The 14,241-nt window shown below is 39.6% G+C and overlaps 1 protein-coding gene across 1 annotated transcript; it reads right to left on the bottom strand.

Moving 5' to 3' along the window:
- LOC128107991 (olfactory receptor 11G2-like) lies at window positions 1-951 on the bottom strand. The gene has a single exon (XM_052734317.1). It carries the CDS (start codon window positions 934-936, stop codon window positions 1-3), a length of 936 nt encoding a protein of 311 aa, XP_052590277.1. The 5' UTR covers window positions 937-951.
- Between the last annotated feature and the right edge of the window lie 13,290 nt (window positions 952-14,241).

Consider the following 14,241-nt stretch of genomic DNA (forward strand, 5'->3'; position numbering starts at 1 on the left):
TTATATTTTCAGTAATTTCTTCATTGCATGTTTCATATCTTTGTTCCTCAGGCTGTAGATTACAGGATTAATGAGTGGAGTAACTACAGAATAAAACAGAGTCACAACCTTCTGCATTCCAGCTGTATGCTCAGAGGTTGGGCTCACATACATGACCATCACTGAGCCATAGAAAAGAGAAACCACAGTCAAATGGGACCCACAGGTGGAGAAGGCCTTTCTTCGTCCAGTTGCTGAAGGGACCCTCAACACAGCTCTCATAACCAGAGCGTAAGACCCCATGATAAAGAAAAATGGAACAAATAAAAGAAGAGAACTTAAGGTGGAACTAGTCAACTCTATTAAAGGATCTCTCACACAGCTGAGGGCCAGCAGAGGGCCTGGGTCACATAGGAAATGGTCTATAATCCTGGATCCACAGAAGGACATCTGGGAGATGATGATGATGGGGACAGGGAACCAGAGGAAACCAAGCACCCAGCAACTGATCACAAGGATGTTACAGAGGCGCCTAGTCATAAGAGCAGGATAGTGTAGAGGTCTGCAGATGGCAAGGTAGCGGTCAAAGGCCATAATTGCCAGGAAAAAGCATTCTGTAGACCCCAAGGAGAAGAAGAAATAGAACTGCAGGAAGCAGCCAGAGAAGGAGATGACCTTGGTGTCAGAGAGGAAGTTGGCCAGCATGTTGGGAACTGTGGAGGTGACATACCATATCTCCAGGAAGGAGAAGTTGGCCAGCAGGAGGTACATAGGGGTGTGCAATCTCTGATCCCAGTGCACAGCACAGATGATGGAAGCATTGCCCATGAGTGTGAGGAGGTAGACAATGAAGAAGAGCACAAAGAGGAGGATCTGCCCTTCCCTGGAGCAGGGGAATCCCAGGAGTATGAAGCCAGTGATGGTGCTGGAGTTGCTGGGTCTGCTGAGGGTTTTCATCTGTCTGTGAGCTGTAAAAGCACCAGAACCTGTCAAATGACAGTTTAAAGAGAAATTAGAACCAAGAAAGGTTTTTAAGTCATCTTCGGGAAATGCAAACATTTATATATTAATTGTCACTATTTTGTTTAATCTTGAAACCTCATGCTGGGCATAGTTTTGTTCTGTAGAATACCAATGTCAGAGAAGATCAATACAAAGACACAAAAGTTTTCTTTTTGTGTAATGAGTGAAATTAAGTATAATATGTAAGTATATTGTTTAATAAATCATAAAGAAAACACAACTCTAAGTATGCAGACTATCACATTCACCTTTATTTATGACAATTGCTTCCTCTTTCCTTGTAATTTAATGTTAATTAAAAGCCATTATGTACTTCTTAACAATTGTTCTTGGTTTTTCCTGTTTCTGTACTTCCCACAAATGAAATCACCCCGTTGGCCCATTTGGATGGTATCTTTTGCTCAGTAGTAACTTTATGGTATTTTTATGGATCTATATGTTATAGAAATAAAACCCCACTTTTCACCATTCTATTGTGGATAAATATATTGGTTCAGTTCCAGGACCAATGACTCTTTTATCATACATCTATAGAGTGTTCATCACTGAACTGATATTCTACCACTCCCACTGGTGTATATGAATTCTATCAATGTCCTTCTCTAGTGTGAAGGCCTTTTCCTCAGCCTGAGCAATGATAGATGTATTTTAACACCTTTTCTTTTTCTTTCTTTGTCACATTGGGGCTCTCCTTTTGGCAATACTTTTTTTTTTCAGAGTAAATGGACACATTAAACATGTTTTGCTTTCAACAGAGAATATTCACTAAATAAACTGTCCACAAGCTATTTTAGAGGACCACTTTAGTGCAGATTAAATCTTACAGCCTCTTAGGGAAGTTCAGTATCTATGGAGATCAACCTGTGAGTAGTATTATGGTTTAAACTAGGTTTTTAAAAAATTTCTTTAAAATATTTTTCTTTTATTGAAAAATAGATTCTTTTCTCATATAATACATCCTGATTATAGTTTCCTCTTCTTCTCAATTCCTCCCACCTTTCCTCCCCTCCAGACCCTCTCTCTTTCTGTCTTTCATTAGAAAAGAACAGGCTTCTAGTAGGCAACAACCAAACAGTACAAAATAAAATGTAATAAGATGAAACAAAAACTGTCACAGCAACCCAACTGGAGGAAAAGTGTCCCAAGAGCAGGCAAAAGAGTCAGAGTCCTACTCATTCTCAAACTCAGGAATCTCATAATAATACTAAGCTTATAGCTATAATATATACACAGAGGGTCCCCATGTAGGCCCTGTGCTTGCTTCTTCATCATCTGTGAGCTCATATGTACCTGTTTATTAAAGTAGATGCCGCTTAACTCAACATCTTGCTTTCCCATATGCTTCTCTGCAAAGAAGATTACTTAAGGGCATATATCCAAGAGATAGATTCCTTTGTCATGTTTTTTATCAGTTTCCTTGAGAAGTTACTTGTTTCTAAGTCATTGGGAATCATCTACCTTTTGCCTGTAAAAAACCTCCAACAGGAACTCAGAAAATGAATCAATGTGTGTGTGTGTGTGTGTGTGTGTGTGTGTGTGTGTGTGTGTGTGTGAGAGAGAGAGAGAGAGAGAGAGAGAGAGAGAGAGAGAGAGAGAGAGAGAGAGAGAGAGACAGAGAGAGAGAGACAGAGAGAGAGAGAGAGAGAAAGAGAGAGAGAGAGAGACAGAGAGAGAGAGAGACAGAGAGAGAGAGAGAGAGAGAGAGAGAGAGAGAGAGAGAGAGAGAGAGAGAGAGAGAACACAATTCACAGTGATTGACATTGTGTGGATGTGGAACAGAAACTTTTTGAGGAATATTCTTTTCTGGTATGTTGATTCATGCTATATGATAATGCAATCAATCAATTTTGGGAGTAAGACATTTAGATTAATTGTGCAAAATAGCAGTATTTTACTTCTGTTAAGCATGCTTCCAACCATCAAGAGTAGATGTAACTGAAGTATAGAATCAACATTAGTTATATTTTCTGAAGTAGATATTTGACTCTGTGTTATGAATACAAGTCACCAAAGTTCTAGCTCCCAATCCAGTCATGTGAAAGGTGGATTCTTTAATTGTTGGTATAATATTAGATTAAGTAATTTTGGAAGGAAACTTGAAAAGGTGTCTTCTTCCTCTTCTTCCTCTCCTCCTCCTCTTTCTTCTCTTCTTCATCTTCCCCTTCCTTCTTTCTCTCCCACTCAGTGCTTGGGAGTACCTCAAGGCAGAATGACTATGGATGGTTATACTTCCACAAAATGGCTTTATGGTTTTATCAATTAAATGACTTCAACTCTCTTTGCCTAGTAATACTATACTTAGATACTGAACTTAGTTTTTGTAATCCTTTGTAAATAGAACATGCATAAGGAATATGAAAATACCTCTTTCTTTTTGATCGTCTGTCATATAATATCATCTAATCTTAAGTTTTCTTTGAATGTTGATATAATGTTGACAAGGAGTCTGACAATAATCTATATGAAATTTTCAAAACAGTAAGCCTTTTCAGATGAAAGGCAGAGTATCAGGAAGTCAATGTAATTTTTGAAAATGGGATTAGTAAGCTTATCAATACTTTGGAACTTATAAAATTAGCATGAAAGCTTCTTTCTCTGATCTTTATCCACTTCCAGATTTTATCTGACTTCAGTGACAGTGGGACTCCTGTGGCTAATAAAATTTTCCAATATTTTATTAGTTTGTATCCTAATTTATGTCTTTAATCATTTTAATGCTTTTGTTGTGGGGAAAACAGATTCTGTTCCTTGTATCATAACGTTACATTTGGTAAATGTCTTTTTCATTCAGATTTTAAGGACACATAACTAGGGACTGAGATAACGGTTCAGCTGTCAAAATGTATCACTTTTGAAGGTAAATTTAAAATAGGCATAAAATTTCTAATATATTTTGTATTACACCATTTTTATCCAGGATGAAAAATATTAAAATTGTAGCTATTTTTTAAGCTATTAAATTTAAGTAGCACACTCTGCTCCTTTCATGGGACTGTTAATGAACAGAGAACTGATTTAAGAGGAAACTTGCTATAACGTATGAAGAGGACTTCCTGATTTTGAATTTCATAAGGTTAAAACAAAATTTTTCTTAAGCTTACAGGTTTAACATTAATTCAGAAACAAGTCATTCAATACTTTGAAAGTCAAATGATTGGATATTTAGTCAAGGAACTTGCAGCATATTTTTCCAGCATATTCTAAAAGTTGTAGTTTTGTGGATTGCTTTGCTAACTCTTTAAAAATATTTTCAGTATTTCTTTTAATAGTTTAGTGGTCAAGAACCCCGTTTCCATGCTTATTTTAACGTTGCACATCTTTCTCCATATTGACTCTCACAGCAAATCTGTCAATGCCCTGCTGTGAAAACACACTCATGTACTTCTCTTTTTTCCCCTCTGTCATCTCCTAAACTCATTCTCACCCTTCACTCAAGTTTCTTCAGTAGCACCCTTACTTCTGTGTTTGCCTTTCTGTATTTCATTTTTCTAAATAACATCACAATATTTAAAAACCCAAAGCTCAAACATGTTAGAACTTCGCGTAAAAGCATGCCGTTTCAGAACAAGACTGTTAGTTCTCACAGAGATTTCTTAAAAATGGGATGTGAAAGTGATTCTGTATTAGTTAACACTGATTTTACTCAGAGTATCACATTCAGCCAGCCTGCATTGTTACCCACCTTGTATTGCTTAGGTTTTCTATGAAGAAGATGTTTACTCACCACAGATCTGAGCTGGAGTAATCAAATACATGTTGAACTAATTAAAAAAAAAGACTAGGGTTGGGGAAGATTAGCTTGGTGGAGGGTACCTGCCTAGGTTATGCAAGGCACTGGTCTGCATCCTTAGCAACATACACACACACACACATAAACTGAGAGAGAGAGAGAGAGAGAGAGAGAGAGAGAGAGAGAGAGAGAGAGAGAGAGAGAGAGAGAGACAGACAGAGAGAGAGACAGAGAGAGAGACAGAGAGACAGAGAGACACAGAGAGAGAGACAGAGAGAGACAGAGACAGAGAGAGACAGAGAGAGAGAGAGAGAGAGAGAGAGACACACAAATGCTCCCCCACTCTTCTCACAAGTCTAGCAGATTCCCGTCCACCAACTGTAGATGCTGTGAGCACAGATATGACATCATGTTTAAGAACCCAGGGTATTTGGAACATTAGGTATTTCTTTGGGGGATTTATTTCTTTGTTAATTAGTCAACCACAGAAAAGAAGTGAAGTCTGAATGAGTGAGTCAGGCTGTCACACAGTGTAAAGGAAAGACATTGCCCGGATATTTTAATTTGTTTCAAAGTCTTAGTGCCAAAGTCTATTGTCTCCACAGCCAGTCCAGAATCATGTCACAGAATAATAATGCTGTCCTCATGTTCATTTGTACAGATACCACAGGGGATACCATGTCTGTAATACTGGGTATCTATTTGTAAAAATGATGTTTAAAAAGGATGATTATTCATATTGAGACAAATAGTACACAGTTGTATTTAGTAGAAAAAAACCTTGAAGTTAAAGGTTTTCTTTACTGGCCAAAAGAAAACAATGCTGTCAGTGTCTTTAGCTATGACATTGGCATAATTATGCCAATCTGAAGGGCTATGGAAGCATCTTGACCAGATTCATGACCAATAGAAGCTTAAGGAACATTGGTTGTATATCTGCAATTCAGAAAGCCATGGATAGAGGCTATTAGATTCTACAACTGTATTACTATTTTATTTTTCTAAGCCTATATTATCTTATTACCTGTATCAGAAAAGGGAATCCAAGTGGAAGTGTCTTAGACGTTTGCCTTTTTATTCCTATTTCTTAGAGTATGGGAATGATTTTTTTCTTTTTCTTCTTCTTTGTTTTGGTAATAACCAGAGAAGAGGGAGATATGGCAATGGTGAGGAGGACGCTGAAGCTTCTTCTCTGGGGGTGCAGAGTTATAAGCAGAACCTGTCTGTTGATCATTTCTCCAGGTCCTCGAGGATCCATTTACTGATTCTTGAAGAGAGGTGTCAGGGGACAGCTCTATGCTTGTTACTTACTTTCCTTAGGGTCGTGCCTTAATTTCTGCTTCTTCTTTTTGTGTGTGTGTGTTTGTGTGTGTGTGTGTGTGTGTGTGTGTGTGTGTGTGTGTGTGTGTACAAGGTGATATATTTTGTGTATTTCAAGCATCTTACAGAAGTTTAATTAAAAACAAATGAATAATCTAATGATTGGTTGATTAGTCATCTAACAACACTGTTTCTAACTCCTGTAAGTGTGCTTCTTATATAGTCAATGAAAAAAATCCTTCCACCTTGAAAGGAAAAATTGCATTCATTTAACACTCACAGATGGGCTTCAGATTTGTTGGTGCTTGTCTGACACTAAGGCAACCTGTTCTATTTTCTTTTCAAAGAATGCAATATTTTTTACTAATTATTTGAGAATTTAATATTTTTATTTTATCATATTCACCCATGCCCCACTCCTTCCCATACTTCCTTCCAGATCTATCTTTACATCCCTACCTATATTTTCCTTAAATTATTATTGTTACCTATATACATATATATGAATATATAAATACAATCTACTGAGTCTATTAGTGTTACTTATATGGATTTTTTTTTAGGATGACCACTTGGTTTTGGATAACTAGTTGGGGGGCTCACCTTTGAGGAAGACTGATTTTCCCTCTCTCAGCAATCATTAATTGCTTATAGCTTTCATCTAGACATGGGGCCTTGTTGATAATTTTATGCATGCACATCGGCATGTGTACTGGCATTTCCATTCTGTAGGTTCTGTTTAGGTGACTTTATTATTAAGATTCCATGGTTTTACCTTCCCTGCCTAATACAGAAGACACACTCTAACAGCAGACATATTGTTCTTCTGGCTTTTACAATCTTTCTTCTCCCTCTTCTGAGATGTCCTCTGAGCTTTAGGGGCTTTAAAATAAACTTACAAAAATCAGTAGCCTTTCTATATAACAACAACACATGCTAATAAAGAGATCATGGATACACTCTCATTCACAACAGTCTCAAAAAAAATACAACATTTAGAAATAAACCTAACCAAGGAGGTGAAAGACCTCTACAATGAACACTTTAAATCCCTGAAGAGAGAGAAGAGTGAGAGTGAGATGGAGAGAGGAACTGAGGACCCAGAAACAGAAACGTAATGAATACAGGTTTTGGTACCAGGAGTTGGGTATTGCTGTGAAGAATCAGATCATTTTTAGTTTTGGAGGATGTGTCCCATAAGTTTGAGTATGTGGTGTCTTCATTTTCGTTGATCACTAGGAAGTCTTTAATTTCTTTCTTTATTTCTTCCTTAACCCGTTGGTGATTCAGTTGAGCATTATTCAGTTTCCATGAGATTGTAGGTTTTCTGTAGTTTTTGTTGTTGTTGAAATCTAACTTTAAACCATGGTGGTCTGATAAAACACAGGAGATTATTCCAATTGTTTTGTATCTGTTGAGATTTGTTTTGTGGCCAAGTATGTGGTCGATTTTAGAGAAGGTTCCATGGGGTGCTGAGAAGAAGATATATTCTTTTTTGTTAGGATGGAATGTTTTTTGTTAGGATGGAATATCAATTAAGTCCATTTGAGTCATGACATCAATTAAGTCCTTTATTTCTCTGTTAAGTTTTGATTTGGGAGATCTGTCCAGTGGTGAAAATGGGGTGTTGAAGTCTCCCACTATTAATGTGTGGGGTTTTATATGTGGTTTAAGCTTTAGTAATGTTTCTTTTACATATGTGGGTGCCCTTGTGTTTGGGGCATAAATGTTCAGAATTGAAACTTCATCTTGGTGGATCTTTCCTGTGATGAGTGTGTAATGCCCTTCTTGATCTCTTTTGATTGATTTTAGTTTGAAGTCTATTTTGCTGGATATCAGGATGGCTATACCCGCTTGTTTCTTAAGACCGTTTGATTGGAAAGTCTTTTCCCAGCCTTTTATTCTTAGGTAGTGTCTATCTTTGAATTAGAGGTGTGTTTCTTGTATGCAGTAGAAAGATGGGTCCTGCTTTCATATCCATTCTGTAAGCCTATGTCTTTTTATAGGTGAATTAAGTCCATTGACATTAAGGGATATTAATGACCAGTGATTGTTCATTCCTGTTATTTTTTTGGTGGTAGTGTGTGTGTGTGTGCGTGCTTCTCTTCTTTGGGGTTTACTGCTGTGGCTTTATCTATTGTCTGTGTTTTCAAGGGTGCATCTGACTTCCTTAGGTTGGAATTTTCCTTCTAGTGATTTCTGTAGGGCTGGGTTTGTGGATAAGTATTGTTTAAACCTGGCTTTTTCTTGGAATGTCTTGTTCACTCCGTCTATGGTGATTGAAAGTTTTGCTGGGTATATTAGTCTAGGCTGGCATCCATGGTCTCTTAGTGTCTGCATTACATGTGTCTAGGTCCTTCTGGCTTTCAAAGTCTCCATTGAGAAATCAGGTGTTATTCTAATGGGTTTGCCTTTATATGTCACTTGGCCTTTTTCCTTTGCTGCTCTTAATATTCTTTCTTTATTCTGTATGTTTAGTTGTTTAATTATTATGTGGCGAGGGGACTTTTTTTGGGGGTCTAATCTGTTTGGTGTTCTGTAAGCTTCTTGTATCTTCATAGGCATTTCCTTTTTTAAGTTGGGAAAGTTTTCTTCTATGATCTTGTTGAATATATTTTCTGTGCCTTTGAGTTGGTATTCTTCTCCTTCTTCTATCCCTATTATTTGTAGGTTTGGTCTTTTCACAGTGTCCCAAATTTCTTGGACAATTTGGGTCATGACTTTGTTGGCTTTAGTGTTTTCTTTGACTGATGAATCTGTTTCTTCTACTGTATCTTCAATGCTGAAGATCCTCTCTTCCATCTCTTGCATTCTGTTGGTTATACTTTCATCTGAAGTTCCCGTTCGTTTACTCAGATTTTCTATTTCCAGCATTCCCTCTGTTTGTGTCTTCTTCATTTTTTCTCTTTCCCTTTTCAGGTCTTGGAGTGTTTCCTTCATCTGTTTCATTGCTTTTTCATGATTTTCTTTCAGGGCTTTATTGTTTTCTTCCAGGGCTTTATTGTTTTCTTCTACTTTATTTGTCCTTTCCTCTAGTTTTTTTATAGCATTCTTCCCATTTTTTGTTTGTCTTTTCCTCTATATAAGCCTCTACCTTCTTCATGATGTTATTCATAAGACTGTTTTCTTCTGCTTCTTCCAATTTTTGATGTTCAGGTCTAGATGGTGGAAGAGGGCTAGGTTCTGGTGATGCTGTATTGCTCTTCATTTTGTTGTATGTACTTCTGCCTTGACGTCTGCCCATCTCCTTGTGGTTCGTTCTTGGTCTTATCAGCACACTTGGTCCAGACAGAGCTGACAGATTCAGGAAGTCTCTCTCTCTTGTCCAGATGGGACCTCTCTTGTCCAGATGGGAAGTCTGGGGCAGGATGGGTGCTGGGGGCTGGTCTCTAAGTCTCAGGAAGTAGCTGGGGTCTCATGCAATGATGGGTGTGGGGGCAGGGCGTGGAGATTGCAGGGTCTGCTGTGGGTCTTGGAGAAGCGGAGCCTTCTCAGTAGGGTTGGGGGTAGCAGGGATCCTGCCCGGTGGCCAGAACCTGGGGCCAAGTTGGGCAGGTCTTTCTCGGAGTGGCTGGTGCCCAGGGAAGGGATCTAGGTTGAGCCCAGGCACTCACATCTTGTCCAGAAGGGAAGTCCGGGGCAGAATGGGTGCTGGGGGCTGGTCTCTAAGTCTCAGGAAGTGGCTGGGGTCTTGGGTGATGATGGGCATGGGGGCAGGGCATGATTGCAGGGTCTGCCGGGGGTCTTGGAGAAGGGGAGTCTTCCCGGTAGGGGTAGAAGGGAACCTTCCCGGTGGCCAGAATCTGGGGCCAAGTTGGGCAGGTCTTCCCCGGAGTGGCTGGTGCCCAGGGATGGGATCTAGGCTGAGCCCAGGCACTCACCTCTTGTCCAGAAGGGAAGTCCGGGGCAGGATTATTTTGTACTTTTTATGCTGTTGGATACTTGTAATCAAAACTTTTACTCTAGGGTATTGAATAAATTTAGTCTTATTTGAAAAGAAAAAAGAAAAAAAAGAAAAGAAAAAGAATGGTCATCCCCACATCTGCCAATACATGAGGATGTGTTGGATAACTTTCCATTTTCTGCTATCTTTATCCATCTCTTTCCTTAGAGGTTTCATGGTAGATGTCCTGTGTTTCCTTGGCTAGGCTTATTCCTAGATATTTTATTTTCTTTGAGGATATCGTGAGTGGGATTGTGTCCATAATATCCTTTGGAAGTTTGTTGCCTAGGTATTGAAAAGCTGCTTATTTGTGGAAGATGATCCTGTATCCTTTCACATTATTACACTTGTTTATCATTTCCAGGAGTTTTCTGATGATAGAATTTTTGTGATCGCTGATGTATAATATCATGTTATCTGCAAATACGGATGGTTTGACTTTTCTCTCCCTGTTTGTATCCCTCTAATTTCCTCCTTTTGCCTTATTGCTCCAATCTACAAGCACAACATTGAAATGGGGTGGGGATAGTGGACACCACTATCTCATTCCTTCCATTTAGGATGATGCTGCCTGTGGATTTCTCCTACATAGCTTTTGTTATGTATGTTAATGCTAGTTCCCTCTAGCCATACAATGACAGTGTCCTTTACCATGTGGAAACTTTTCAGTTTTATGCGGTCCCACTTATTAGTTGTTAAGACTTAGTGTCTGTGCTCTTGGTATCATCTGCAGAAAGTCTTTTCCTGTACGAACAAGTGCAAGCTGTGCCACTGGTGCTAGGTTTGTTGGTTGAATGTGGCATGGGTGGGCTAAGGACAGGAAGTCTTCTCAGGATGGGCTGGCATATAGTATGTGAGTCCAGGGACAAGATGGGGGTTTGGGAACAGTCAAGACAGTACTAATCAGAATGAGCCTGTGGAAAGGGTGTGGATTCCTGGCTAGGAATGAGGATTGAAGGGAGTGCAGGTGGATTAGGTTGAAGGAATTCACCATACTGGACCTGGCCACAGGATGTGGGATCCTGGGAAGGCTTGGAGCTTAGATGTGGTATAGCCAAGTGGAGAGAACAAGAGGGAGAGTGAATGTGGCTATTCTGACAAGTATGACTGGGATTGATAGCCAATACCAAGGAATGGAGATGCACCATTCAAGATGAGGGAACTGTCTGAGACAAGTGGAAACTGGATCAGGGGAGAAGGAATGGAAGAGGGGAATGGGTCTTATATAGCTTACTGGGTCATACCACGTGTTGGCTACAGGGTTCCTGGAAGCAAGTGTGGCTTAGGTTGGCAGGGTATCCCAAAGGAACAGAGATGGCATTTTTTTTGAGGCACAGTCTCACACACCTTGAGCTCCCATTTAAAACTTACTATGTAGCTAAAGATGATCTTGAACTTCTCATTCTCCTGACTGATGGGATTACAGGAGTGTGTTATCAGTACGGCTGGATTTTGCAGTGCTGGGATTTGAATCAAGGAGCTGAATATTAGCAAGTACTGTAGCAAGTTTAAGTCTTCTGCATATGGATACCCTTTATTTCCCAGTGCCATTGGTCATGGAGGCTGTCCTTTCTCCATTGTGTTTTTGGCGTCTCTGAGGATCAGTTATCCAGTTTATGAAATTATTTCTGGGATACCTGTTCTGTTCCTAGGTTTTATAGCACTGGCGTGCTTTGGGATTGCTGTGGCCCTGCTATGTGTCTTGATATCTTGTATTGTGATGCTTCCAGCTTTGTCTTTTTCCTCATGTTTTTCACCCCTTTCCCACTATGCTGTGTGTACTCTACCAAAGAAAAGCATGCAAAGCCATCTCTCTATCTTTGCATGAAGATAAATGTGACATCTATCTTAGACATAAATTTCTCTTCACAAAGCAATGATTACTGCAGTTGGCTTGTTATGTGTCAAAGTGAAATTCAGCGTTCATTCATTTGATTGATTTGAACCATGGTGGCTTTTGTGAAAGAAATGGGATGTAGGTATGATTTAAATGTGTGTTATTCTAGAGTTCCGAGTGATGCTCTCTCTGTAGATTAAAAACTTCTGATAAAATGTTGAGCTCTTGAAATTTACTCTTTGAAAATTTCTTATGTAATTATGTATTTTATCATGTAAGGTCTTCACTATCCAGCTCCTCCCAGACTTCCTCACATAGCCTCTCTCTCGTAACTTCACATCCTCTTTTCATAACCACTGAGTCTAATCTGTGCTTTCTATATAGGAATGGATTTAGCCATGGTCACTGGAGTATGGGAAACCTACTAGAGGCCACTTCCCCGCCCCCCAAAAAACTCTGACTGTTCCTACTTTACCAGAAAGCTCCTCAGCTAGGGGTGGAGCCCTTAGGGGGGACTTTTAAAATGTCTACACCAGATTCCATCAACGTCCTGAATCTGCCTTGAATAGTCACTGTTCAGAGATGTGTTTCTGTCAATAGAAAGTTCCACATGTGGCTGCGCAGTGGTGATGCATACCTTTAATCCCAGCACTCAGGAGGCAGAGGCAGGCAGACCTTTGGGTTTAAGGTCAGCCTAGTCTACAGAGTGAGTTCCGGACTACACAGAGAAAACCTGTCTCAGAAAACTGAACCAAATAAACAAAAAGAAAGTTCTACATGTAATACTAATTGATATGACTCTACTAGAAGCTTCTAAGTAAAACATTTTAGTATATATCTGAGGATGGCACAAAAATGCAGATGCCAATTCAACAGCATGGAGAGAGAGACCTGAAATATTACTTCCTATAAACCTCCCCAGTGATGTTCACCCAATGATTCATTTTTTTCCAACATAACATTTTTATTGATTATTTGGGAATTTCACATAATGCACCCCAATTGCATATACTTCCTCACCCACCCAGGTCTGCCCCATAAAAAAAGAGAAGTAGAAGGAAAACCACAAAATGCAAGTCCAATTTGTGTTGCCCATATACTCACTGGAGCATGGTCAAACACCCTGTGGCCATCCCCTTAAATAAAACTGAGTCCTTCCCCACCCAGACCCCTTGCCAGAATCTATCAGTTGTGGAGAGGTACACCTCAGTATCCTTATCACATATTTTAAGAGTTCTCTTTGATGGCTTCCTCTGTAGCCTGTTACTTTTTTGAGAGATGTGGTGTGGTATGGTTGGGGTAAGAGTTGTCACTGAAGCCTTCTATGACTCTTTCTCAACAGTGAGTCTGCAGTCATTGATATCCCTGCAAAGGAGTCTTCCTTGCTCTTTAATAGTGGGAACATGGTTCATGGACTTCCACATGGTTTCTTTCTGGCCACAGCATGGATCATAGACATCTACATGGCCTCTGGCATTGGCATGAGCCATTGACCTTAGCATGGTCTCCAGTGGTGGTATAGATCATGGACATCAAAATGGCCCTCTGTTGCAGCATGACCATGGAGACCATCATGGCCCTCGGTGTCATCACAAGGTCCTGCTCTCAGTTTTCAGAGAGTGACCCTCTGTCCTAGTATCAGCCTGGGTTGTGAAGGTATCTCCACAGGACACCCTCAGCCAACAACTCAACCAAAGCAACCCAGTCTGACCATTTGAAGCCTTGCCTGACCACAAAAGATGGCCAGTTCAGACTCCATATCCTCCATTACTAGGAGTCCTCACTAAGGTTGGTCACCCTGCTAGATTCCAGGAAATTTCCACTGCTATCAATTCCCATACTGCCCCCAAAATACCCCCAAATTTCAGCTGTCTCTCCCCAAACTCTCTTCCTCCATCCCTTCTCTGGGTCTGTAAATTATAGCACGGTTGCCCTTTACTTTATGGCTAATAACCACTTGTAAGTGTGTACATATCATGTTTGTCTTTCTGGGTCTGGGCTACCTCACTTAGGATGATCTTTTCTAGTTCCATCCATTAGCCAGTAAATTTCATGATGTCATTTTTTCATAATTTTCCATTGTATAACATAAAGAATAAAGAAAGACATGTTACAAGCAACATGCTATAGAAGATACAATGAATTCTGTTGGGGAAGACTACGCTGATGATATGGCACTTATAATTTTGAAGTGCCTCTCTTTGAAAAGTTAACATCTACCTGAAAGTTTCTCAGCTCATTACTGACCCATGGCTTTAAGATTCTGACATTTCCATATAAGATTGTGGTGTACAAATATGTTGGAGCATGGTCATTGTTGTTCTGCAATTCACAAAACCCATGGCCACATGTTAAACATGTCTGGAACTCTACACTCATTTAAAATAACTCAATAATATCAAAGACCTC

Source organism: Peromyscus californicus, unplaced genomic scaffold (assembly GCF_007827085.1).
Source record: "Peromyscus californicus insignis strain IS unplaced genomic scaffold, ASM782708v3 Scaffold_12__1_contigs__length_115047231, whole genome shotgun sequence".
Lineage (NCBI taxonomy): Eukaryota > Metazoa > Chordata > Mammalia > Rodentia > Cricetidae > Peromyscus > Peromyscus californicus.

Excerpts from the sequence above, each read along its gene's own strand:
- LOC128107991 (XM_052734317.1), bottom strand. The coding sequence starts at position 936 with ATGAAAACCCTCAGCAGACCCAGCAACTCCAGCACCATCACTGGCTTC.